This window comes from Procambarus clarkii, chromosome 79 (assembly GCF_040958095.1).
Source record: "Procambarus clarkii isolate CNS0578487 chromosome 79, FALCON_Pclarkii_2.0, whole genome shotgun sequence".
Lineage (NCBI taxonomy): Eukaryota > Metazoa > Arthropoda > Malacostraca > Decapoda > Cambaridae > Procambarus > Procambarus clarkii.
In genome coordinates this window covers 3492836-3518416 of record NC_091228.1, presented here as the reverse complement: position 1 = coordinate 3518416, position 25581 = coordinate 3492836, and the positions used below count along the sequence as shown (strand labels likewise).

The window sequence follows — 25581 nt, the reverse complement described above, 5'->3', positions numbered from 1 at the left end:
GCATACAACTTAGGGAGTGCAGCAGAGCAGTGGATACAGCTACAGCAGAGGTTAAAGACCCCTGCATGTGGCCATCCTCCAAGAACCAATCAGCATCAAGCTCAAGGAGGGTCAAGAAATGCACAACCAAACCCAAATGTAGATGGACATGAAGATCATCCACCACAACAGCCATTGACAACAACAAAACCTGGGTATGGAGCCACACGAGATCCACATCCTGAGAAAGAGCAGGAGCAAACGGGCAGTCATTGAAGGGTGAAAAACAAAGGCCCCCAGAAACATCTGCCGCATTGTCAACACCTCTCGCAACTTGAGCATGCGGGTACAACAAAAGCCACACCAAGTACCAAGGGAAAACAAAGGAGTATCTGCCAGCTAGGAAGACTCCAGAGCATCATAACACATCTAATCAAGAGAAGATGCAAACTCAAAAGAGGAAGGGTAATTCAACGAGTAGTAATTCAGGACTCGCAGGAAACCAATTAGTGAATTCAAATGTCAACTCACTTTTCACATCCTGGAGTGCAGAGAAAAGCTCCTGACTGCTGGCACCTGAATCAGCAGGCTTCTTGGTCCCTTTCATTAACCCCCACAGACTCCATGAGCTTGCTCCCCCTGCAACATAAGCTTACTTTAATACAAATTGGGCGCACACAGTACTTACAACTGAAGCAGCATTTCCACTTCCTATATTTTTGTCATGAAACACAGGTTTTTGTAATCCCCCTCCCCATACAACACTAAATAATAAATAAAGGATCACAATGTTTGCCATACTTCAGTATTGTAGTCACACATTATCTATTAATTATGTGTTCTTTCCTTTTCTCATGAGAATAGTGTTTGTTCAAACTTTTATAAAACTATTTCCCATTTTTCTTTCTATATACTGTACCAGCTTCTCTCCTACCTTTTATAGGTGTGCTGGGTACAGAGGAGACAGGAGTGTTGTTTCCAGAGTCTCCTCGTGATTTGTCCCCACCATCCTTTTCTTTGGACAATATTATTGGTTCAAGAGGCATCTCGTTGTATGGCATTTTATCCGTGGCATTGTAGGAATGTATCAGTACTGGAGCAATGTTGGAGTATTCTGGACACAGCAGAGGTTCAATTCTGAAAAATACAAAAACCATGGTTGAATATAAGGAAACGCCAATTTCTGGGTGAGCCCCAGTGGCTTCCTGAAGCTACGATATACTGGTATGGTACCAACTATTGGGTCGCATCAGCCGTGGCGTTCTATAGGCCTACAGAGGACCAAGGCCAGAATCTGGGACTTCTGCCAGTTCACCAGGAACCTGAACCCGGTGAGCTAGAAAAGAACCAGATCCCTGGTACTATGACATGCGGAGTGACTTGGGGCACATGGCAGCCATCAAGGCAGGCCAACATACAAACCCCTAACAAATGCAGCCAGGTCACAATGACCCACACTAACCTGGTAAACATGTGAGGGCCAGGTTGAAGCCAAAGGGAAGAACCCTGATGCACTAAACACGGTGCCTCATGACAAAGCCTAACCAGTCGCTAAACCCTGGAAGAATAGGGACATTCATCTATATTCATCATCTCAAGTATGCATCCTCAAGATCCAAGGACACCAACCAAGCTCTCCTCTGTGATAGCAGGTGAACCTGGGACAAAGTGGGTATGAGGAAGGTTAGGCAGGGAATGAAGATGTTCAGACCTAAGAGATCAAAGACATACTGGAGGTCTGCCAAGTCCTGTTTCGGGACCAAGAACAACCAGGAAATCCACTGAAGGGACAAGGTAAACTTGACCACACCCGAGGCCAACCATTCTGCAAGGTTCAGTCGCAATACTGGAGCCAACAGACCTGACCCTAAAAATGGGAGAGAGACTGATTAGCTTTACTGAAGACCCTAGGAAACAACCCAAAAAGTCCACAAATTGTCAGACCAGGAGCTGTCAAAACAGTCCAGATGACATCATCAAAGGGGTGAACCATGAAAAAAGGGCTGGTGTGAGCCCCGAGCAGAACCAAAATCCCCACCCAAACACACTGCTTCCCAACGGAGATAGAACCCTGAGCAAACACCTGAATAGTCAGGCCGCAAGAGAAAGCCACAGCTGAAACAACCCGAGACACGCCCTCCTTGGGAAAGCATGGAGGCGGCCACAAGTGTAAAAGGCAGGTATATGATAGGTACGTATACAACAGGTATACAGTACCTATCATATACCTGCCGATGATTCCGAGGATCAATGTCCCCGCAACCAGGTCTCTGACCAGGCCTCCTAGTTGGTGATCTGGTCAACCAGGCTATTTGATACACCTGCTAACAGTCTTACATATAAGTCACAACCTGGTTGATCAGGTATCCTCTGGAGGTGTTTATGAAGTTCTCCTTTGAACACTGAGAGGCCTGCCAGTTCTGCCCCTTATGTGTGGAAAAAAGACCCAATTATGTTTTGGCCCTTTGATACTTATAGAGTTCTCTCTCAGCATACCAATTGCACCTCTGCATTTCAATAAGGCTCTTTTCTATATCCTGATGCTTACTAAATGATAAGTGAAATTAAGTGATGTGGTGGAGGCTGACTCCATACACAGTTTCAAATGTAGATATGATAGAGCCCAGTAGGACTCAGGAATCTGTACACCAGTTGATTGACAGTTGAGAGGCAAGATCAGAGCCAAAGCTCAACCCCGGCAAGCACAACTATCTAAGTGCTGATTTCATGTGATGTTATTTCCGTGTGCTGATTCAGAACCAGTCCTAGTATTTTCCAAGTGTCAATTATTATGTATCTCTCCTGCCTGATCTCTAGGGAATACCGATTTAAAATTTTGAAGTGGTCCTAATAATTTACATGTTTTATTGAGTGAATTCTTGCAGTAGAAGATATTAGCATACTCTCCCGGTCAGCAATTTCTCCAGCTTTGAATGAGGCTTTTAGTGGGCATCAATATTCCACCCTAGAGAGCACTAGTGTCTTTGTGGAGTATTATCATTGGTATGAAATCTCTTATTTGTAAGATTCTTGTTATCCACCCAATCATTTTCCTTGAAAGCTGTGGTAGCGACTTCATTGTGTTCTTTAAAAGGTAAAGTCTTCTGACATGGTTGCTCCTTGATCTTTTACATTGCATTTTCCACCAGATGCCTATCCCTGTTGTACTATTCCTGGGTCTGGTGAAGCCCAAACCCATGAAGACCATCTCTGAGCACCAGGAACAGAACCTCTCTGCTGGATAACCCAACTGAGGTGCTAGAAGGCAGTAGCTATGGCCATAAACTCCAAAGAGCAAGCCTCCACACGAAAAGGGACAAAAAGGAGGAGGTGGACTACAGGAAAAGATACCAAGCTAAATCTAAAGCCTGGGCAAGCATGGCCTGCCAACACACAAGACTGGCAAGAAAAAGTCTACCACCACCTTCTAAAGGAGGGTAGTTAGCAACCTGGGCACAGCTGCCAAAAATGGAACTGCATAAAACAGGGTAGCAACACTTGGGACTGAAGCCAAAACATCCAAACTGCTCTGGAACTGGTTAGAGAACAGCTCAGCCATAGCCCAGATATGCAAAACAGCCACTAAGTAGGGACAGAATAAATAGTTTTATCATGAATTGCAATATTATTAAATATTATTGCAGAGGTGCAATAAATAGTTTTAATACTGTAACACAGTAATTACAAACAGGAAGTCAACAAACGAAAGCAGTCATTATTTTAACATGATACATGCATGCAGAGGCAGCAATGCTTACCTATATGCCACTGGGTCAGCTGGATGAAAGATGTTGAGTAGACGCTTGCACAGTTTTTGAGGGATGATATCTGGGGTTGCTCCCTGTGATAGTTTTGTTCGCAGGGCCAAGAATACTGCTAGTGGGGAACCCAAACAGAAGAAATTTTCAATCTGCAATAAAAATAATGCTTTAAGTGTAAATGAAAAATCTCCTTTCTGAGCAAACCACATTGTCTCTCTCTTAAAAAAATATTGTCCAAAAAAATAGTGTCCCGTTCTTCCAATGATAAATGCAAAATCTTGCCTGACTAGTATGACCTTCAGTTTCTGAGGTACTGCAGTGAAAGTCTTTTCAAGCAGCTACCATCAGGCTACTAGCAGGGAAAGGTAAACACTGAAGAATCAAACTTAATCCAGCCTAGAATGACCTCAAGAAGGCTCATTCATTTGCACAAACAAAATACCTCCTCCAATTAATACAATACTTGAATTCAAAGAGATTGCCAAGGATTTCTCTTCTAAAACTGCAAGGTGGCAATTTGACCACAACCACAACCTACCACCAGATGTCACAATGTGCATACTGAAGAGAGGGAACCTTGGAACACTGTTACACCTTGCATTCTTGCTCAACTCTGCAGAGGTAGAAGGTAATTCGGAAGAAAAAGGGAAGAACTGGGAGTGAACATGTGCCTTGCTTAAAAAAGGAGCTTATAATCTATCCTTAAACCCCTTATTTCTAAGCTTAAACCACTCGGATGCACCCCAAGGGTAACATGACCTAAGAAAGCAACACAAAAGGGAGTACTTACACAAGCCTCAAGTGAAGCTGAAAGGTGCCGCAGGGGGATACAGAAACAGAGGCACACCAGATGTCCAAACACCGCATCTGAAAGATAGGTCTGTGAACAGCTGTGACACCTAGAAAAAAAGACAAACACCAAGACTCTGAATAAATACTGCAAGGCACCAACCTAAAATCAAGTGTTGAATATAATAAAACACAATTTTCAGTAGCTCACTGAACTAAGCAATGGTACAACCATGCCTTGGAAAGATGCATCAGGCCTCTTTGACTCTGACCTTTGCCTGCTGGGAACCAGGACCAAAATCTGTCAGTCTCTACGAGAAGAAGGCAGCTTGAAGATCAGAGATCAACCCAAACTTAAGAAAAACACACCAGGAAGCACAAGCACAACAAAATCAAGCAACTGGTTGAAGAAAATTAAGTACCAAGAGGAGACGAGGAAAACTATTATTGCTGCAGGTTAGACACTAACTGACATGCCCAACAGCCATCAGCTGGCAGCCCTGGTTACCCAAGATTCCTGCCAGTATGCACCCTCACTCGCAATTCCCCACCTAATTGAACTCCCTCCACTCCACAAAGAAGAAGTAAGCAAGGTGGGGACAAAAGCATACTGAAAGCCCACCAGATGAGGGGCATTTCATAACATTCAACACTTGATTTCTGAAGGTCCCCTGCCCTCGGCAGCTCCCCACTGTTGTAGTGACTAGCTGAGTTTTGAGACTGGATTGTAGACCTCACATACAAGGAGACCTAGCTCCTTGTGTGCGAGCAGCTGATGAAAAATTCAAGGGTGTCATTTACCGAAGGGCGTTATAAGAATTGGTTCATTACACCCAACAGGATCAGTTATTGAGATAGAGATTCCATTCCATATACTATATGTGTTAATGCATACCTTGATGTTCTTTTGATGTGATGATAAAGATCAATGTTCCAAAGGCCCAACCTTAAAACAAAGTCAAAGGAGTCTAAAATAGCATGTGAAACTCAAGATAACGAGCACGAATTTAATATGCAAGAGCTACTATGCATGGATGAAAGTCACATGTAAGGCTGGCCACTTCTTGTAGTGCCGATTTCCGGCCTTGGCAGAAACCGTCCATCAGAACAGGCACCAGAGAAGAGGGTGAGGGTGGCAGATAACCAGAACTTCGGGGGGGAATGGGGGTTAATTACAATACGTTCATGGAAGGAGATACAGTACTAAAATTTTTGCAAGTCTGAAGTTTACAGGCAGTTCCCCTTAGTAAGTGGGCTGATCTTACATCCCAAATGATACTGATCTTACATACCAAATGATCCTATTGAGGTGTAATTACCTAAGTGTAGTTACAGGATGAGAGATACGCTCGTGGTGTCCCGTCTTCCCAGCACTCTTTGTCATATAACGCTTTGAAACTACTGATGGTCTTGGCCTCCACCACCTTCTCACCTAACTTGTTCCAATCGTCTACCACTCTGTTTGCGAAAGTGAATTTTCTTATATTTCTTCGGCATCTGTGTTTAGCTAGTTTATATCTATGACCTCTTGTTCTTAAAGTTCCAGGTCTCAGGAAATCTTCCCTATCGATTTTATCAATTCCTGTTACTATTTTGTATGTAGTGATGATATCACCTCTTTTTCTTCTGTCTTCCAGTTTTGGCATATTTAATGCCTCTAACCTCTCTTCATAGCTCTTGCCCTTCAGTTCTGGGAGCCACTTAGTAGCATGTCTTTGCACCTTTTCCAGTTTGTTGATATGCTTCTTAAGATATGGGCACCACACAACCGCTGCATATTCTAGCTTTGGCATAACAAAAGTCGTGAACAATTTCTTTAGTATATCGCTATCCATGTATTTAAAAGGAATTCTGAAGTTAGAAAGTGTAGCATAGGCTCCTCGCACAATATTCTTTATGTGGTCCTCAGGTGATAGTTTTCTATCTAGAACCACCTCTAGATCTCTTTCTTTATCAGAATTCTTTAAAGATTTCTCACATAATATATAGGTTGTGTGGGGTCTATGTTCTCCTATTCCACATTCCATAACATGGCATTTATTAACATTAAATTCCATTTGCCAAGTGGTGCTCCATATACTTATTTTGTCCAGGTCATCTTGAAGGGCATGACAATCATCTAAGTTTCTTATCCTTCCTATTATCTTAGCATCATAGGTGTGGTTGAGTTAAAGTGAAAAGGCATTCATTCTCAGTTGGTGGAAAAAGTCACAGAAGCCTGGCTTATCAGATATGCATCGGGATGCCAGTGCTGAAAATTAGGGAAGCTACAATAAAAAATGACATCCATCACATACGAATAATTCACACATGCACATAGGAGTTTTGATTCCCATATAAAATATGAATACACAGTATACGCATTCTCAAAGCTATGTCCCACGATAAGATCCCAAATAGTGAAAGGAAGGGTCAGCTCAAGAGAAAGAGAAACAGCCGTGCTAAATGCACAACCATCTCAACATAGAGAGAATTCAGCCAAGCCAAATTAGATTATGATCGAAAGACATGCAAAGATACAGCCCTCGTGCATATGAGGAACGTCCACCAAAGTACAAGCCCCACATAGAAAACAAAATATCTTAGGGTAAAGCAACTGTTTTACTGAACAATCAGTAGTACCTTGGTGATGTGGGAACAAATGTGGGGTGGGTTTACCAAGTACCACTGTTTACAGTTTGCCCTGCCATCTGGTGGTGAGTAGCAGTAGTGACCAGGTAATCAAGTAGCTGCTGTACAGTCTGCAAGTAGCAGAGTAAAGCTTGGAGGCAAATTTCAATTCAAATTCTGTTCAGAAAAGATTTGAGTATGTATATAATGTTCCAACTGACAATCATTTTTTTAGCCAAACTGAAAATTCTTGAGTGTCTTCTTGTGTCAGAGATGAAAAGCTACACCAATCTTATTTGGGTAGCATAGTGTTGTTGAGGAAGTAGAACATATTTCTAAGAAACCAACTGAGTGGGATTTGCTCAGAAAGCACTTCAACTTTACCAACCATCTAATAGTTCGAAAAACAATACTGCTGAAAAATCATGATCCTCACCTTGAAATTTAAGGATGGCTGACAACATTTCGAGTCATGTTGCTCAAGAAGTTCTTGCAAGTTTTTCTTGAACATTATTTGTGAAACATTTTTTAAGTCGCTGCTTTTATTCATATTTTCAATCTGAGGGGAAAAAAAGAGATTTTGCATATAGCAGTATGAAAGAAGAATACCTGAACCAGGCCTTAAATATAAACTAATGAATTTATACCAAGATTTCATGTATTTGCACAGCTAAAAACATACTACTGTATATCTGAGAAAAAAGATAAGTGTACATTGCAATGTATCTTTCCAAGAAAGTTCCAATGGTTTCCTAAAGCTATTTTGCTGAGATGGCTTCTCACTACTGATTACATCAATCATAGGAGTCCTGTTTGGCCTACCAGCTGGAGGACGTCCCATCTGGTTCCGTTCCTGGTTCGGACTTGGCTGGGTCTTGTGTGTGACTCTCGGACTGCTTCCTTGTCTCTCCTTTCGGAGTTGCTGCTGCAGTTCCGCCTTCGCCTGTTTCTGGAGGGCTCCCAGATCACTCGCTGGTTGCTCAAACAGCTGTGCGGGAGTCTGAACTTTGCTGTGCTGGTTTACCTGCCGAGTCAGGTTTGGCTTCAGCGGCAGTTCTGGTTCCTTCAGGGATCTCCCTTCCACCTCTCTCGCGATCGTTGTGTTTGGCCTCTGGGGCTTTATGTCGGTTGCTGTATCGCCGGCTTCCTCTTCAGGTTTTTTTTTTGATTCAATACCTTGGCACATACCCGACCTCTCGTTCGATGTGTTCATGGAGTGCTCGCCAGACCGACCAGGGGCAGTGGGCTCCACCCTTCTGTCGGGCACACAGCACATTGCGGAAGTTTGCGGCTGTTTGGCTGTCACTTGAGAGGGGGTGCGGGTCACTTGGGGTTCGACAATCCAGGCTCCATTCGGACTGTACTCCGGTGGTCGTAGTACGTCGTGTATGTCTGATTGAAGCCAACTCTTTCAGTTGACTCTGCCAGACATACAGGCTCCCAGATGTGGACCTCTTCGCTTTGGCGTGGTCCCGACATCTTCCCATGTACAGTATGTGGCTTTCTTTCCCGACAGCGAGGCCATCATGGTGGACGCTTTTCGAGGTCGAGGTGAGGTTACCTGTACTTCTTCCTCCCAGTCCAGCTGTTACTTCGGGTCCTGGCTTGGTTGGAGACGTACCAGGGGAGAGTAGTCATGTTGGCCCCTTGGTGGCCAGCCCAGCCTTGGTTTCTGGTGCTGCTTGCTTGATGTCCGAACCCATGATGGTTTCCACAGCTCCACCTCTTCCAGCAGATCGAACTGGTCCCAGTATGTGGCTGGTTCGATCTTTTCCTCCGTTTTCACGTCTGGTGTTTCTGACGCTGGGAAATCGGGGGTCTATCACAATTTGTATGGTGATCAGGGGGCTTTGTTGATGGTGTCCCACCTGTGAGCTTCGTCTCGGCAACAGTATGAAGTTTCCTGGAGTTCTCTCTGCCATTTTCTCTTCCTTCAAAGGATGTCCTCTATTTCGGATCGGGTTGTTTTGTTCTCTCTCTTGGCTTTGTCAGGACCGTCTTTTGATGCCAAATATTGTCGCTTTGTATCGTGTAGTGTTGGCAGAGCTGTTTTTGCTTGCGTTCAGGGTAAATGCTACCTCTGCTCCTTTCTGCAAGCTTTCTTGTGTGGTGTTTCATCTCTGGCCTGCTCATGTGCCGCCTGAGCCGTCCTGGTCTTTGGACCGGGTGCTCTCTTTTCTCCTTTGGTTCCGGATTATTATTCTAAAGCTCTTTTCCTATTGCCATTAGCTTCTGGGGGTCAAGTCAGAGAGCTTCATGCTCTCCTTGGGCGCAGAGGTTTCTGCTCCTTTGGTCCTGGCGGTAGGTTTGTTCATATGCAGCCATCTCCTCCTTTTCTGGCGAAGAATGAGTCGGAGGCATTCTGGAGGTGTCCTTGGGTCATTGATGCTTGGTTGGTCAGGTCGGGGTGCATCATGTGCTGTGTCCGATTGCAGCTCTTTGCCATTATCTAAGCACCATGACTTCTGTGGATGGGGGATGCCCTTTGGGTTGATCCAGTTTTCCTCATTCCCTGTTCCAGGGTTTGGGTCTCCCAGGTTGTCCGCAGGATTATTCGTTCCAGCCAGCCTGTGTTCTATCCTCATGTCCATAATAACATTTCTTGGGCTGACATTCGAGCACAGGGATTTTGGAGGTCGAACAGGGTCCTGCCGCACGTTACTTGGTCAACATTACGGGCCCTAGTAGGGCATGTGTCACTTTGGGTCTTGGGTTGCAGCCAGTTGTCTCGACTTCGAGTTGAGATGCCTACCGGCTAAATCCCTCTTTTCACTTTTCTTTGGTTAAGTAGCTCCGGGGTTAAGTATCCCCACAGAAAATCCACCTACAGTATTAAACAAAAACAGCGTTGAATGTAATGAAACATTTTCTGAAAATGATTTTCATTTTCATTTCAGCTCCCCCCTCTCGGGGAGGGGGGAGCTGCGCAGACGGCAGCGCGGCCACGGGTGACGTCACACTAGTTTGCTCGTTTTTGTTTGGGGAGTTCTATCCACTTGTTAGGCTTTTGGTCGCAATATTTTCACCAGAATAGGGGTTTGTTTTGGGATGCTTACCTTTCTGGGTGCCTGACCCGGTCGATGACAGACATAGAATGCTTCCAACCACTCGGGGGCTTCTATAGGCCATTGATCCCCTTGCCCCTCTGAGGGGGGCCAGGTTCTGGCCGTGGTCCCCGATAGGCCCACAAACTCCATACACATGACTGATGCCAAAGTCTGACATTAGCATATCAGCCTGTATAGATCCGGGGTAGCCGTAGGGTCTCCCCCAGAAAAAAAATTGTTCTGAAATTTTGTCTTCTTTGGTAATTAGCATTCAGGAAGCACAAAAATCTAAGTACAGTAATGTAATGAAACATTTTCTGAAAATGATTTTCAGACATAGAATGCTTCCAACCACTCGGGGGCTTCTATAGGCCATTGATCCCCTTGCCCCTCTGAGGGGGGCCAGGTTCTGGCCGTGGTCCCCGATAGGCCCACAAACTCCATACTCTCACCAGAACTCCATACTCTCTCGCAATATTTTCACCAGAATAGGGGTTTGTTTTGGGATGCTTACCTTTCTGGGTGCCTGACCCGGTCGATGACAGACATAGAATGCTTCCAACCACTCGGGGGCTTCTATAGGCCATTGATCCCCTTGCCCCTCTGAGGGGGGCCAGGTTCTGGCCGTGGTCCCCGATAGGCCCACAAACTCCATACACATGACTGATGCCAAAGTCTGACATTAGCATATCAGCCTGTATAGATCCGGGGTAGCCGTAGGGTCTCCCCCAGAAAAAAAATTGTTCTGAAATTTTGTCTTCTTTGGTAATTAGCATTCAGGAAGCACAAAAATCTAAGTACAGTAATGTAATGAAACATTTTCTGAAAATGATTTTCATTTTCATTTCAGCTCCCCCCTCTCGGGGAGGGGGGAGCTGCGCAGACGGCAGCGCGGCCACGGGTGACGTCACACTAGTTTGCTCGTTTTTGTTTGGGGAGTTCTATCCACTTGTTAGGCTTTTGGTAGCAATATTTTCACCAGAATAGGGGTTTGTTTTGGGATGCTTACCTTTCTGGGTGCCTGACCCGGTCGATGACAGACATAGAATGCTTCCAACCACTCGGGGGCTTCTATAGGCCATTGATCCCCTTGCCCCTCTGAGGGGGGCCAGGTTCTGGCCGTGGTCCCCGATAGGCCCACAAACTCCATACACATGACTGATGCCAAAGTCTGACATTAGCATATCAGCCTGTATAGATCCGGGGTAGCCGTAGGGTCTCCCCCAGAAAAAAAATTGTTCTGAAATTTTGTCTTCTTTGGTAATTAGCATTCAGGAAGCACAAAAATCTAAGTACAGTAAAAATGTTTCTACTTCTTGTGGTTTAGCTGTAGTGGGCTGGAGAAGTTGCGTGTTTTTGGGTAGAAATATGGTGAGGTGCCGCATGAGAATAACTCTGTTGATTTATTTTCATTGTTCCTCACTTTGGTAATTTAGTTTTTTCATTCTAACAGGTTGCAATGATGTGTCAATGGTGGTGTTTAACTTTGAAATTATAAGTACATACATATTTTATTCAGTATGAATAATTTAACTAAAATATGTACTCTATATGAGAAAACAGGAATATGCCGACACTAACCAAAGACTGCACAAGTTGCCGATCAAACTGCTGAGCAGGATTCCAGCCAGTTACTATGTCATATGTGATGACACAGCCCAATGAGTGAGCCACCATTGACACCTTGCCTCCATTAGCCTCAAAATAAGGGTTTCGTTGTGTGAACATTGTATACAGACGGTTCATCTCTCCAGTCAAGCCAGTAATTATCTGAAAATAGAGCAAAGTAACATTAGTTTAATATTCACAATAGTAGTGCTCATTATCTATATCTGTAATGCCATATCAGAAATTTCTACAATTGAATTTTTAACAAAGTTACTTATTTCAACACATTAAAATAAAAGCAGTGAATGTAATGAAGCATCAATTTCTGGGTGAGCCCCAAAGGCTCCTTGAAGCAATTACACTAATTCAGTGCCATACTACTAGGTACCATCAGTTGCACGAGTTCTTATTGGCCTACAAGGGTCCACGAGGCAGAACCTGGGCCCTCAGAGGTGCAGGAAACAGTGGCACTATGAACTCCTTACATTTAAAGTACAGAAATTCATGTCTGCCACTACCAGGGGAAGCCCTCAAAGCCAGCAAGATAAAAAGAGAACTCCCCCAATTATGAAAAACAACCAAAATTTTCTGTAACTATCACAAACAGGCCAGGTCAGTCGGCCCCACCAACACCAGTTCTTATGATGATAGAAGGACCCCGACGGCCTGCGGAAGGGTGAATGTGTCAGGGAAACTGTGGGAGGGTGGGTGTGTCAGGCAGCCTCCAGGGCTCACCCAAAAATTGCCATTTCATTACATTCAGCACTGGCTTTCTGGGGAAAACCCCTTGAGACTCCCTGAAGCTAACTATCCCGAGAAGATAAACGGGCACTTACCAGGGTCGACCTACCAGGATGGTGACAGGGAACCGCACTCATAAGAGGCAAGGGCCTGAGGAGAGGCCTAGGCTTGTGCACACAGGAGAGAACCTCTCCCAAGGAAAATCTGAGAGGAAATAAAATCCAAAGAACCCAAGGGAACCCGGAAATGCACCTGGGAGAAGCCCAAACCACCACATATGCCAGTGGAAGAAAAAGCGCCAACAGGCAACCAGAAAACAGACACACACAATTACAAATATATCAACACAAACACACACACATACCTACATACAGAGAAACAGCAGAAGTAGGATAAAACCTCCAGTAGGAGGTGACAAGTACCCCAAAAATGCTAGCCTACACAGCCACATGTAAACCAAATGCAGTGCCGCCCTGGTGGCAAATGGGAAGAAGCTCTCGGGAAAATGGCCACCCTATAGAAAGCAGCCAAAAGGCTATGCGCCTGGCATAAATGCACCAAAACACACCCGCAAATGTGGGAAAACCCCACAGCCGGGAAGGAAGGGATGAACACCCCACCTGGAAGGCACAACGACCCAACACCGCAAGTGGGGCAGAGCCATCCTCCATGCCCTCTACCCCTGGAGAAAAGACAGAGTCCAGCGGGAAAGGCAGGAAATACAGGGGGGTCTGCTGGAAAGACCCAGAAGCCTTGGCAAGAGGAGCAGGCTCAATTGCCTCTGTCCCCGATCCAGATGGGGCTGCCCCCAAAGCCACCCGAGTCTCACACCAATGAAACTGCCCTGCAAGCGTCAGGGAGCCAGGAGCACGGGAGAGAGATCTTGAGATGATTTCGGGGCTTTAGTGTCCCCGCCACCCCCAGGAAGCAGCCCGTGACAGCTGACTAACACCCAGGTACCTATTTTACTGCTAGTTAACAGGGGCATAGGGTGAAAGAAACTCTACCCATTGTTTCTCGCCGGCGCCCGGGATCAAACTCAGGACCACAGGATCACAAGTCCAGTGTGCTGTCCGCTTGGCCGACCAGCTCCTGACCGGAAGAGGGAGGGGAGAATGGCAAACACAGACCGACACCAAAACGGGGCAGCCCCAGGGCATCCGGCCGAGCAATCTATATCTCGCATTCAATGCCGAAGCTGCCTGGACCCAAGATCAAAATCAGGGGGACTGTGTAAATTGGAGCACCACTCGTAGGGTTCCGGGTCAAGGTGTCATTGACCCATCAGGCAACATGATGGAGGCAAAAATAGTGAATGTCACCTTGAGACAAAGACACAGAGCAAACTTCTAACTCGACGAGGCGGAAACCAGAGGATGCATCCATGAGTCCAAAGAGCCCCAATGTGGTTTTCTAGGGCCCTTAGGCTGACTGCTAAAGGAATCCCAGGCAAGGTACTGCTAACCAGTTGGTCCAAACTACAAAGAAAAAACAACTAAAGCTGAACCCCTGCGATGTGTACAATCACGAGGGAATAGTGGAGGACCACCAAAATAACAGAGGATGGACAATAACCGAGAGTCAGACCGCCCACCAGGAAAAAAAAAAGCACAACATTCTCAGGAGGAATAGAACCAGCCGATGTGAGCAATAGGAGACAAGCTGCACAGTAACTTGTGCCCATACCAGCTACAATACCACCACCTACCCAAGGCCAAACAGTGGCTATGAAAACCCCAACTAACCCCCAAGGGCGGGCAATTGCCAAGAAGCAAAAAATCCCTACGCAAGTAGTTCCCAAACGACTTGTGGAAAGCAACTCCCATACTTCAAGGGCAGCACTTACAGGGCACCTAGGGAAGGCCCTAGGTGCACTGCAGCCCCAGTACTTCATAATTTACTCCTGGCTCACACACCACAACACAGAAAAGAACAGAACTCACAGTCAGGCGCCAGAGTCGAACAACTGCCAACTAGCACAACAGCCTCAGAACCGAGGTTGGATAGCCGGAAGGAAGGGTCTGTTGACCCGCTCTTTTCCCTCCCAGGGGTTATCTTGAGGTTATCTTGAGATGATTTCGGGGCTTTTTTTTTAGTGTCCCCGCGGCCCGGTCCTCGACCAGGCCTCCACCCCCAGGAAGCAGCCCGTGACAGCTGACTAACATCCAGGTACCTATTTTACTGCTAGGTAACAGGGGCATAGGGTGAAAGAAACTCTGCCCATTGTTTCTCGCCGGCGCCTGGGATCGAACCCAGGACCACAGGATCACAAGTCCAGCGTGCTGTCCGCTCGGCCGACCGGCTCCCCTCCCGGGAGGGGAGGTGCTGTGCAGACAGGCAGCACGGCGGCAGATGTAACGTCATGCTTGTTTGCTTGTTTTTAGATTGGAGAGTTCTGCTTAGCAGTTCGGGTTTCAGTAGCAATGTTTTACCAGTTGGGGTCTGTTTTGGGACGCCCACCTTCCTGGGTGCCTAATCTGGTCAATAGCAGACATAGAATGTTTCCAACCACATGGCCAACTTTCTATAGGCCATTGTTCTTTGTGCCTCTCTGAAGAGGCCTGATTCTGGCTCAAGGTCCCCAATAGGCATTAGATCTCCATTCGAAAGACTTGCCACAGTCTAATACCTGTACTTGCATATCAGCCCAGTAAGCTCCAGGAAACTGGAGGGGCGCTCTATGTAAAACAATGACTGAATACTGTATATAGGCCTACAATGTAATATATGCACATACTGCACATCTTGAGGTTATCTTGAGGTGATTTTGGGGCTTAGTGTCCCCGCGGCACAGGTCCTCAACCAGGCCTCCTTCTTCCTACACACCCCCAGGAAGCTGCCCGTAGCAGCTATCTAACTCCCAGGTACCTATTTACTGCTAGGTAACAGTGCATGAGGGTGAAAGAAACTCTGCCTATTTGTCTCCGCCTCCACCGGATATCGAACCCGGAACCTAAGGACTACGAATCCGAAGCACTGTCCACTCAGCTGCCAGGCCCTACATAGATCTGTTCTTGGCACAGCTTAAAAGAAATGTCTTGCAACCCACTCCTTTGTTGCTATTCAGTAAGGTAACATCATCCAAAAATATATACAAATACCAACAGAAAACACCAAATTGTGATTTGACTATGGCTGGTTGCTGGTGATACAAGACATCCTCTTTACATTAAGTAATTAAAACAACTGCAGATTTTTTTATGAATCTAGGTTAACTAAATTATATTCATATAGATGAATTATACAAATATTTCCATTATTTGTATAAAAAACCAGAAGGTAAAAACTAGAATCAGTATGATAAGTGCATTACCCCTGGATCAACATGTCATGATGGCCACAATTAAAGTTTTATGGGAGCAATTACTTGGCAATTTGTTGAAGTATGCAAATTTGTGCTAATGTTTACATCCTAGAGAATCAACACATAAAATACAGCATATACACAGTACTGCAACTGGTAAATTATAGGTTCACAAACCTCCTCCCTATAAAGGGGACTGTTGTAGTACATTATGTCCATAAATGAAGCATTTAGCATCTGTCGTATGTTGAGAATCTTCTGGGGCGTAATGGAGTCAATAACTCCAGCGTCTAACACCAAGGACGACCGCCACTCTACAGGAAAAAATTCCACCGTGTTGCTTGTTTTGACAATGGAAGGGTAGTACTTGTGCTTTAGATAACTAATATTCTCCCTCAACCTGTAAGCAAAAAAATATTTTTGATTTGCGATCACGCTATTGGAATAGGTCACCAGAAAGGTAGGACAAACCAAAATAGACAACAGAAACGTAAAATAAAATCTAGCGTTGAATGTAATGAAATGCTAATTTCTGTGTGAGCTAGTGGCTCCCTGAAGCTAATATTACTGATAGTGTGCCAATTACTAGTTCCCATCAGCCATGGAGTTTTATAGACATATTGGGGACCAGCACCAGAACCTGACCCCCCTCACAGAGGCACAGGGAGCAGTGGTATTTATTTATTTATTTATTTATTTATTTATGCCATCACTGGGTAGGGCACCCGGAAAGTCAACAAGAATAAAAAGCAGACCACTGCTGGCTTAAATAAGAGACCACAACCTCATGGAAGGCTAAAAGAACTCTCACAACTATGTAAATACGCTATCAAAATCTTTTCTAACCATCGCAAGCTCATTCACCCCACCGCCACCACTTGTTTGGTGGGAGGAGGGAGGTTGCTCAAGGTTAGATTGCTATATCACATTCCGTTCAATGGTAGGTGTAACCAACCCCTAGACAACCTGGAGAGAGAGAGAGAACGGGTGTGAGGGAGCCACTTGGGCAACCCCCCACCCCCACCCCACATGCCATGAGAGAACACCCAAAAGGCCCCACTGTCAAGAAGTAAAAAAACCAGCATTGAATGTAATGAAACCCCATTTTCTGGGTGAGACCCAGAGGCTCCCCGGAGCTATAATGGGCTGATATGTATATATATTAGACCGTGGTAACAGTCAATCTATGGAGTTCTAGGCCTTCCTGGGACCACAAGCCAGAACCTGGTCCCCCTCAAAGAGGCACGAGGAGCAATGGCCTATAGACACCCGCCCTGTAGTTGGAAGCAGTCTATGTCTGCCATCTACCAGCTCAGGCACCCAGAAAAGTAGAAACCCCATAACAAACTACAGCTGGTTAAAAATTGCAAACCTGAAAGCCGAACGAGCAAGCAGAAATCCCTAATCAGAAAACAGGCAAACAAGCATGACGTCACCACAGCCGCCCCTGTCTGTGCAGCTTCCCCCTTCCCGTGAGGGAGAAAGGGAGCTGCCGACATGTTCTTTGCCAGATAAGTAGAAGACAGCTACAACCGAACAAACCTACTACCAGGACTGAAAGAGCAGAAACCTAAGCTGAAGGGGCCACCACAAACCTAGGAGAGAAGAGAAAAGAGAGCACCCGGTCCAAGGACCAGGACGGCTCAGTACACATAATGAACCTACACAATTTTATTTTATTTGTATTTTTATTGATATCGCCTTCTTTTTCAAGTAGGTAACCCCAAGAATTGTGGGAAAATATTTTCATTTCAGTCAAGATGCATTACCTGTCACTAAATCACGAATATGAATAATTTTTCACAAGATTAATTTTCAAAAGGAACATGAGGTCACGTTGCATGATGCATTAGCACATGAAGCCTTGGCTGTGTGCTGTAAATGTCTGCCTTCTGCTTTGAACATCATAACTAGCATTGTGTTCGCTGATATCTGAACCTTGCACATAGTTTTCATTTCAGTCAAGATCATCTATGACACTATCACAAAACAATTACAGTTACTTATTTTACTCATTATTAAATAGTGCTGTGGCCCCGACCTGCTCAGCCGTGCTGTGAGCTCCTGCTCCAAACAAAAGATGCCACACTGATCATGATACTTTAAGACATTGGTGCCGTCTAGAGTGGAATATTGTTGCACAATAACAGCCTTATTCAAAGCTGGAGAAATTGCTGCACTGGATTGTGTGCAAAGATTTTTTACTGCTAGAATCCACTCAATAAAACATCTAAATTATTGGGACTGCCTTAAAAGTCCAAATCTATATTCCCTAGAGCACAGGAGGAAGCGGTACATAATAATTTATACTTGCAAAATATTAGAAAGATTAGTTCTAAAGCTGCATACAGAAATAACACCACACGAGACCACAAGGCATGGAAGAATTGGTAAAGTAGCCCCACTGAAAAACAGAGATGCAAGAGGTATGCTGAGAGAGAACTCAATCAACATCAAAGGACCAAGGCTTTTCAATACTCTTCCCCCTACACATGAGGCATAACTGGCCAACCTCTCAGCTTTCTAAAGAGAACTCGACAAGCACCTTCAAAAGATTACGAGATGAAAAGAAAAGAAATGCACACATACGAGTCACAGTATTAAGCTGGCTGTGACTCGTTCGTCAGACTGCAAGCAGCAGCATTGAACAGTCTGTTTGATTGACCAGCAACCAGGAGGCCTGATAAGAGACTGAGCTACAGGGACAATGATCCTCAACATCTCCAACAGGTTGAGGATCTAATGCAGCTTAGAAAAGCAGAAATCCAGGCATGGGAATTGCTTGTGAAGAACCCATGCCTCCTAATGCAGCTTAGAAACACACTGTTGCAAGAGGCATGAGCAACATTCCATATAAACAAGCATGTGCAAATCCTGCACAAACAAAAAGTCATAGATTCAAACTAAAGAAACAAAGTTGCCAAAAAATTTTAAAATTCACTTTTGCAAATAGCAGCACGGTAGATGGCTGGAACAAGTTAAGCAATGTGGTGGTGAATGCCAAAACCATCAGTAATTTCAAAACTTCACATGACAAAGTGTACTGGGAAGACAGGACACCACGAGCGTAGCTCTCCTGTAACTACATTTAGGTAAAAACCCTCACTCACCACTCATCTATTAAATCTAGCAGCAGTCTGAAAAATCATGCACTACCTAAAGCTAGGCATCCTCCCACAGAAGACCGGCCTCTCAGATACCAACAAACCCCACCATGGTAGGTAACCTTGTCATGACAGGAATATTGCTAGCGGGCACCTAGCGAAGGCAACACCTAGCTTGAAGAAAATCGTTCAAGAAGTCCACACAACAAGGGAAGTGAAAAATTACACACACATAAAGCAGTTATATATAAAATTGAACAATAAGCAAGCAAAATGGTCCTATAGGACAATGTTGCAAGGGTTGCTTCCACTTTTCTGAAAATCAAGACTCAAAGAGCTGAGAAGTAAACCAGAGTGCATCAGGATTAAGACCGAGACCACATGGTAACCAGCAGCTGTTGTTGACCCCCTGGCTGCAAGGGGGGGTCAGCAGCTGTTGTTGACCCCCTGGCTGCAAGGGGGGGTAAACAGCAGCTGTGGTTCGCTCTGTAACTAGAAGGAATGGGTTGCCTGCTGGAATTGTCTATTTTCTATATTTTGATTTACTTTATGCAATACTATTTTAGGGAAAATTTTCCCCCATTTTTATTTTACTTGCTGTCATCTGTATTGGTTTATCCTATCTTTCTGGTGGCCCATTCCTTTGGTTAGTGATATCGAATCCTATTCTCCTCGCACCTCTGTGAGGGGGACCAAGTTTAAGCTCTGATCTCCAATAGGCTATTTAAGGCTTGCAAGGGTCTGGTGTGAATAGATTTGTGTGGGTCTAACCAGGACCAAGCAACAGGAAGCAATTGATGGAGCTCTACCAGAAATACTATACAGTATCAAGCAATCATCTACCAAGATTATCATCTACTTTTTTATTATACAGTATTTTAAAATTTTAAGGGGTGATCATCCCTCATTTTACCTGTCCATTTATCATTATCTGGCTTAACATTTGCGTAAACAATAATCAAGCAAGCAAGCAATTAACAAATCTAATACGTTAGCTTACGCAGTAGTGTTCTTGATGATCCGTCCGCGCTCCATTTTCTGCCCAATGCCATGTATGACAAACACGATGTGGTTAATATCTGGAGGCTTGTCACTTGATGTAGCATCAATGCTGTAGCCACGGTTTAGCTTGTAGCCAGCTGGGAGAGAAGATCCGACTTTAAAGTCTATAGACAACTTAATCTTCACCAAATGTGGCAAGTAACAACACTGGTCTATACTTGACAGGAGAAAGGAAGAGAGGGAAAGTGGAGAAGAGAGGGAGTGACTGGGGGGAAAAAAGGAAGGTTGAGGATGAGAAGGGAAAAAGGAGGGATGATGGGAGAAGGGAAAAGGGCAAGAGGAGAAAATAAAAGCAGAAAGAAGGGACGAGGATGAGAGCGGGAGAAAGATACTGTAGTGGAAAGGAAAGAACTGAAATGAAAGCAGAAAGAAAACAGATGGAAGAGATATAGAGAGATAAAGGGAAGAGGAGGATATAGGATGATAGAGGAAGAGGGAGGAGAAGAAAAGAGGAAGAGAAAGGGGGCAGGAGGAGAGAAAGGGGGCAGGAGGAGGAGAAAGGGGGTAGGAAAATAAAAGGGGACAGGAGGAGAAAAGGGGCAGGAGGAGGATAAAAGGGATAGGAGGATAAAAGGGACAGGATAAAAGGAGCAGAATAAAAGGGGCAGGAGGATAAAAGGGACAGTAGGATAAAGGGGAACAGGATGGGGGAAAAGGGGCAGGAGCAGCAAAGGAGGAGAAAAGGGGCAAGAGGAGAAGAGGGGCAGAAGGAGGCAGGAAGAATACGATGAGGAGGAAGAGGAAGGAGGAGAAGCAAGAGGGAGGAGGAGAGAAAGGAAAGGACAAACAGGAAAAGAGAAGAGAGTGAAAGGAATGGAAAGGAATGCAGAGGAAGGGAAAGGTGAGGGAAAAGGGGGAGGAGAGGGGAGGGGAGGGAAAGAAAAGAGAGGGAAGGAAAGGAGAGGAAAGGAGAGATAAGGGCAGGAGAGATAAGGGCAGGAGAGATAAGGGCAGGAGAGATAAGGAGATTAGAGATAAGGAGATTAGAGATAAGGAGATTAGAGATAAGGAGATTAGAGATAAGGAGATTAGAGATAAGGAGATTAGAGATAAGGAGATTAGAGATAAGGAGATTAGAGATAAGGAGATTAGAGATAAGGAGATTAGAGATAAGGAGATTAGAGATAAGGAGATTAGAGATAAGGAGATTAGAGATAAGGAGATTAGAGATAAGGAGATTAGAGATAAGGAGATTAGAGATAAGGAGATTAGAGATAAGGAGAGGAGAGATAAGGAGAGGAGAGATAAGGAGAGGAGAGATAAGGAGAGGAGAGATAAGGAGAGGAGAGATAAGGAGAGGAGAGATAAGGAGAGGAGAGATAAGGAGAGGAGAGATAAGGAGAGGAGAGATAAGGAGAGGAGAGATAAGGAGAGGAAAGGAAAGGAGAGGAGAGATAAGGAGAGGAGAGATAAGGAGAGGAAAGGAAAGGAGAGGAAAGGAGAGGAGAGGAGAGGAGAAAGGAGAGGAGAGGAGAAAGGAGAGGAGAGGAGAAAGGAGAGGAGAGGAGAGAAGACCGAAGGAGAACTAGGGAGGACTGGAGGAAAAGGAGAGAAAATTGAAAAAGAAGGGCACATTTCGACAGATCACACTGTTTTCGCTACAGAAATCTCTGCCTATTTGTGGGTCAAAGCAAATCACAACACAATATTCCAAGTAAGAAGTCAGAGGGAGTGACTATGTGGACAAGTTCTTGCAAGAAGTGCCAGACCAACTCGGTTGTAGTGGATATATGCGGGCTGCTGCAAGCAACAGCCTGTTGGACCAAGTTATCACAAGTCAATCCTGGCCCCAGGCTGGGGCTCAGGGAGTAAAACCTCCTGAAACCCTCTCCAGGTATGCTCCAGGTAAGAGAAGGATGGATAAGTGGTGTGGAGAAGAGAGCAGTAAGAGGGGAGGCAAGAGAGGAGGAGGTGCGGAAGGAAGGAGAGGAGGAGGTGGGGGAAAGGAAGAGAAGGTGGGGGAAGGCAGCAGAGGAGGAGGTGGTGGGGGAGGCAGGAGAGGAGGAGGAGGCAGGAAAAGAGGAGGTGGTGGGGGAGACAGGGGAGGAAGAGAAGGTGGGGGAAGGCAGGAGAGGAGGTAGGGGGGGAGTCAGGAGAGGAGGATGGGGGGGGGGGGCTGAGGCAGGAGAGGAGGAGGGAGAGGCAGAGGCAGGAATGGAGTAGGAAGGGGGGAAGGCAGAGGCAGGAGAGGAGTAGGAGGAAGAATAGAGGAGGAGAGGGAATGAGTAAAGGAAGAAGGGAGGAGAGGGTGAGAGCATGAATAGGATGAAGTTGAAGATTTTTTAGACTCTGAAGTACTGTACAGTACAGTATTACAATAATAAAAATATATGTACTAGTATATTCAAAGATTGAATCTTATTCTTCACATTCTCTTATGATTGGTCATAATACAAATAATTCTACAGATTTCTTTATACAAAACTCACTCTTCTGGAAGCCTAATTTCTTCCCAACAGATCGCATAAGTCGTGAGGGCGTAGCATCTGACGTGAGGTAAACTTCCGAAGCATTGAACCAGTCTACTTCGCCCTCGGGGAGTGACAAGCAATGGGCTACTGCAAAGAAATATCACAGAAAAATAACAAATCAATTAATTACTGAGTAATTATACAGTACTACTCCCACACCATTCCTGACACCCTTTCCACTATTTATTGTCCATGTCATCCAGTCTTGTCAACTTTTATCAAACAGTAATGACTATACAGATGGAATAAAATATAATTCTTCTAATTACAGTAAATTCAGATAGAGTAATTAATTTTTAATTTTGTTTATTGTATCTAAACAATAAACAGTATTTCAAATATAATTATCCAAAGTATTTCCCCAACATTTATTAATGGAAAAGTTTGTCAATGTCAGAAAATAAAGCTCCCTATAATACACCATATGTGGCAGCGTTTCCTGGGTACAGTTTTTAAGCTGGTATTGATTAAAATACAAAATTTAGAAGAATACCTTTAGCACTCACATCTGGCAACATCAAATATGGTCCAGGTAATAGAGTTGGGTTTGTTCTTGACTCACAATTGAGAATTCCAGGTTTCAATCCCGGGCTGGACAGAAATGGCTGGGTGCATTTCCTATGATCTAATGTGCCTGTTCATCTAGCACTACGTAGGTACTCATGAGTTAGTCAGCTTGTTGTGGAGCTGCATCTTGGGCAGGGTCAGTAATACAACCTTAGAGGGGGGGGGGGCCCTCAATATAAGCCTAACATGTATGAATACACTCTGAATGTCTGTCCCCCGACACAATAAATTATCATTATTATTAATATTCAGGAATATCCCTCATAAAACTAGCCCTGATAAGGGTGAAGCTAACCTTCCTTAGTACAGTCATCGACCCTCTGAGAAGACAGCAAGTGGCCTCTGAAGTGTGTTAGATGTTCCAACTCAATCCTGTCGGAAAGAAGTTCTTCTACAGGTGCCCAGGTGCCATCATAGAACCATGTTCCTCGACTTATCATAAAAATTTCACCTGCAAACAATAAAAGATAGATGACTAAGTCTTAAAATTTATGATTAAACTATCAACTGAACAATTCTAACAAGATTTTAACCAAAATAAGATGCCTAAGACAGTACCAAAAAAAAAATCCAATTATGGTTTAAATTACAGCTCACCTTGCCAGTAAATACTTTCACACTTGCGCTGCTTCACATCAACCTCATAAAGCCCTCCGCGAACTACGATTCTCTCTACGACTTGAGACTTTCCTTCCCGGACCTCCTTCGGAGACAAACTACCAGCTCCCAGATTTCCTAATGTTGAGTCTTCAGACCCACCCGACGTGGCATCTTGCAATAAGTCTCGATACTTCCACTCAATGCGAAGAGAGTCATAACCAATAAATGGAGTCCATTTTTTATCTGCTTCCACTTTATAAAACCATCGAACCTCCTCTGGCCCCAAGTCATCGACCGTTTCATCACCATATGGTGTAGTTGGCTGTCCAGTTGCTATGCCCAAATAACTTGGTTCTAAATTCTCCATTGATCCATTGTAGCTGTCATTGTACTGGTAGTCTCCATAATAATAATCTTCATATAGGTTTGGATCACAGCTTTCAATATAGTTTACATTGAACTGGAAATTATTTGTGTTCTGAGAAAATGCCTGAGCCTGATCATAGCTGCTGTACTGTTGCTGGGCTGTTGGATATTCCATGCCACTAAACTGAATCTGGTTTTGATAGTGTAAGTTTTCTTGCATCTGAATTCCCGCAGCCATTCGGCCATTTACAATCTGCGATCCACACTGATTTCCTCGCAACATGCCAATGCTTCCTGCTTGGGTCATCTGTTGTGATGCTGCATGCATCTGTTGTGATGCTGCATGCATCTGTTGTGATGCTGCATGAATCTGTAGTGGATACCCCGAAGTCTGACTTTCTGTTGGATCCCAGCTCAACCCCAGCTGAGCTGTGCCGAGACGCTCCTGCATGGGCGGCTGTGACGAGAAGGATAAAGATGTCGGCTGTTCCTGAGACTGTAAGGAGCCTTGCAAGCTGGATGCAAGCTGTGCTCCTCCCAAGAGTGTTTGCACCGGTGTCTGAGAACCCACACCAGTTAAAGTATTCTCACCCAGTCTTGAAGCGAGAGGAGATGAACCAAGCTGCACAGCTCCCAGTGTGGACCTTATGGGCGAGGACGTCTGCGACTGTCTGGGTGTCATATGTGGCGACTGTAGGCCTAGGCTACCGAGGTGATCAGGAGAAAATTGATGATGCGTGGAAGAGATGTGGGTTGTCGCCAGGAGAGATTGGGTTTTATGAGCCATTCCTGATGATCCATAATTCAGCTGTTCCTGGCTCTGCTGATGAAAGAACTGTTGTTGATGTTGCTGCTGCTGTTGCTGTTGCAGCTGCTGTTGTTGCTGCTGCTGGAGCTGCTGTTGTTGCTGGAGCTGCTGTTGTTGCTGCAGCTGCTGTTGTTGTTGCAGCTGCTGTAGCTGCTGCAACTGTTGTAGCTGCCGTTGCTGCATATTTTGCACTGGCTCCTGCAACCGTTGTGGAGAGTAGACTTCTTGGCCATGGTCGCTATTCCTCCCGGCATAATTTCGTTCTTGGGGATCCACCTGCTGGCCTGTGGTGGAGAGACTGAGCTGATTGAGTTGGTGTGAGAGAATATGGGCGTAGTGGAGGTGGTGGCCGCCCCCGCTGCTGTGGTCCATGGTCAACCATCACATTGCTCACCACACACTCGCCAACTCTCTGATCAATGCCACCATTCTTTTCCTAGGACCAACTGCCTTTCTCAACTTTATCTTGTATTAACCTGGAACATACGTTACTACACTCAATAAAATATTTTTATTTTGCATTTTGACTATTATATTAAATAATCGTTTGTTTCATTTTAGATAATTGGACTGCATTAATATAATGATTAAGTACTGTCAACGTTTACGTACTGAAATTCTAATGGTTTATTTTAACATGTCATAACAATTTTTGTTAGATTTATTTACTAGAACTAATTTTATAATTAAAATCACCTACACGGTGACTACTGTTAATGGTTTTAATATTACCTGGGAAAAAAAATCCCACTGAAGTGTCAAGA

At 44.8% G+C, this 25581-nt stretch overlaps 1 protein-coding gene across 6 annotated transcripts in view; it reads right to left on the bottom strand.

Annotated features, from left to right (window-relative positions):
- Positions 1 to 25257, bottom strand: part of LOC123764520 (phospholipase DDHD1) — a 36056-nt gene extending 10799 nt beyond the window's left edge. Inside the window, exons 1-10 of one of the 6 annotated variants that reach the window (XM_045752435.2) lie at positions 23641 to 25256; positions 23339 to 23494; positions 22435 to 22563; positions 19944 to 20082; positions 16017 to 16239; positions 11768 to 11956; positions 7576 to 7698; positions 3738 to 3889; positions 914 to 1116; positions 511 to 618 (exon numbers count right to left, since the gene is read on the bottom strand). In XM_045752435.2, the coding sequence (XP_045608391.1) occupies positions 511 to 618; positions 914 to 1116; positions 3738 to 3889; positions 7576 to 7698; positions 11768 to 11956; positions 16017 to 16239; positions 19944 to 20082; positions 22435 to 22563; positions 23339 to 23494; positions 23641 to 25189 (2971 nt within the window). In that variant the 5' untranslated portion in view covers positions 25190 to 25256. Of the gene's footprint in view, positions 1 to 510; positions 619 to 913; positions 1117 to 3737; positions 3890 to 4530; positions 4608 to 7151; positions 7271 to 7575; positions 7699 to 11767; positions 11957 to 16016; positions 16240 to 19943; positions 20083 to 22434; positions 22564 to 23338; positions 23495 to 23640 lie in introns of those variants that run through there. The other 5 variants (XM_045752436.2, XM_045752434.2, XR_006773585.2 and 2 more) reach the window with 5 other exon arrangements.
- Positions 25258 to 25581: the final 324 nt, after the last annotated feature.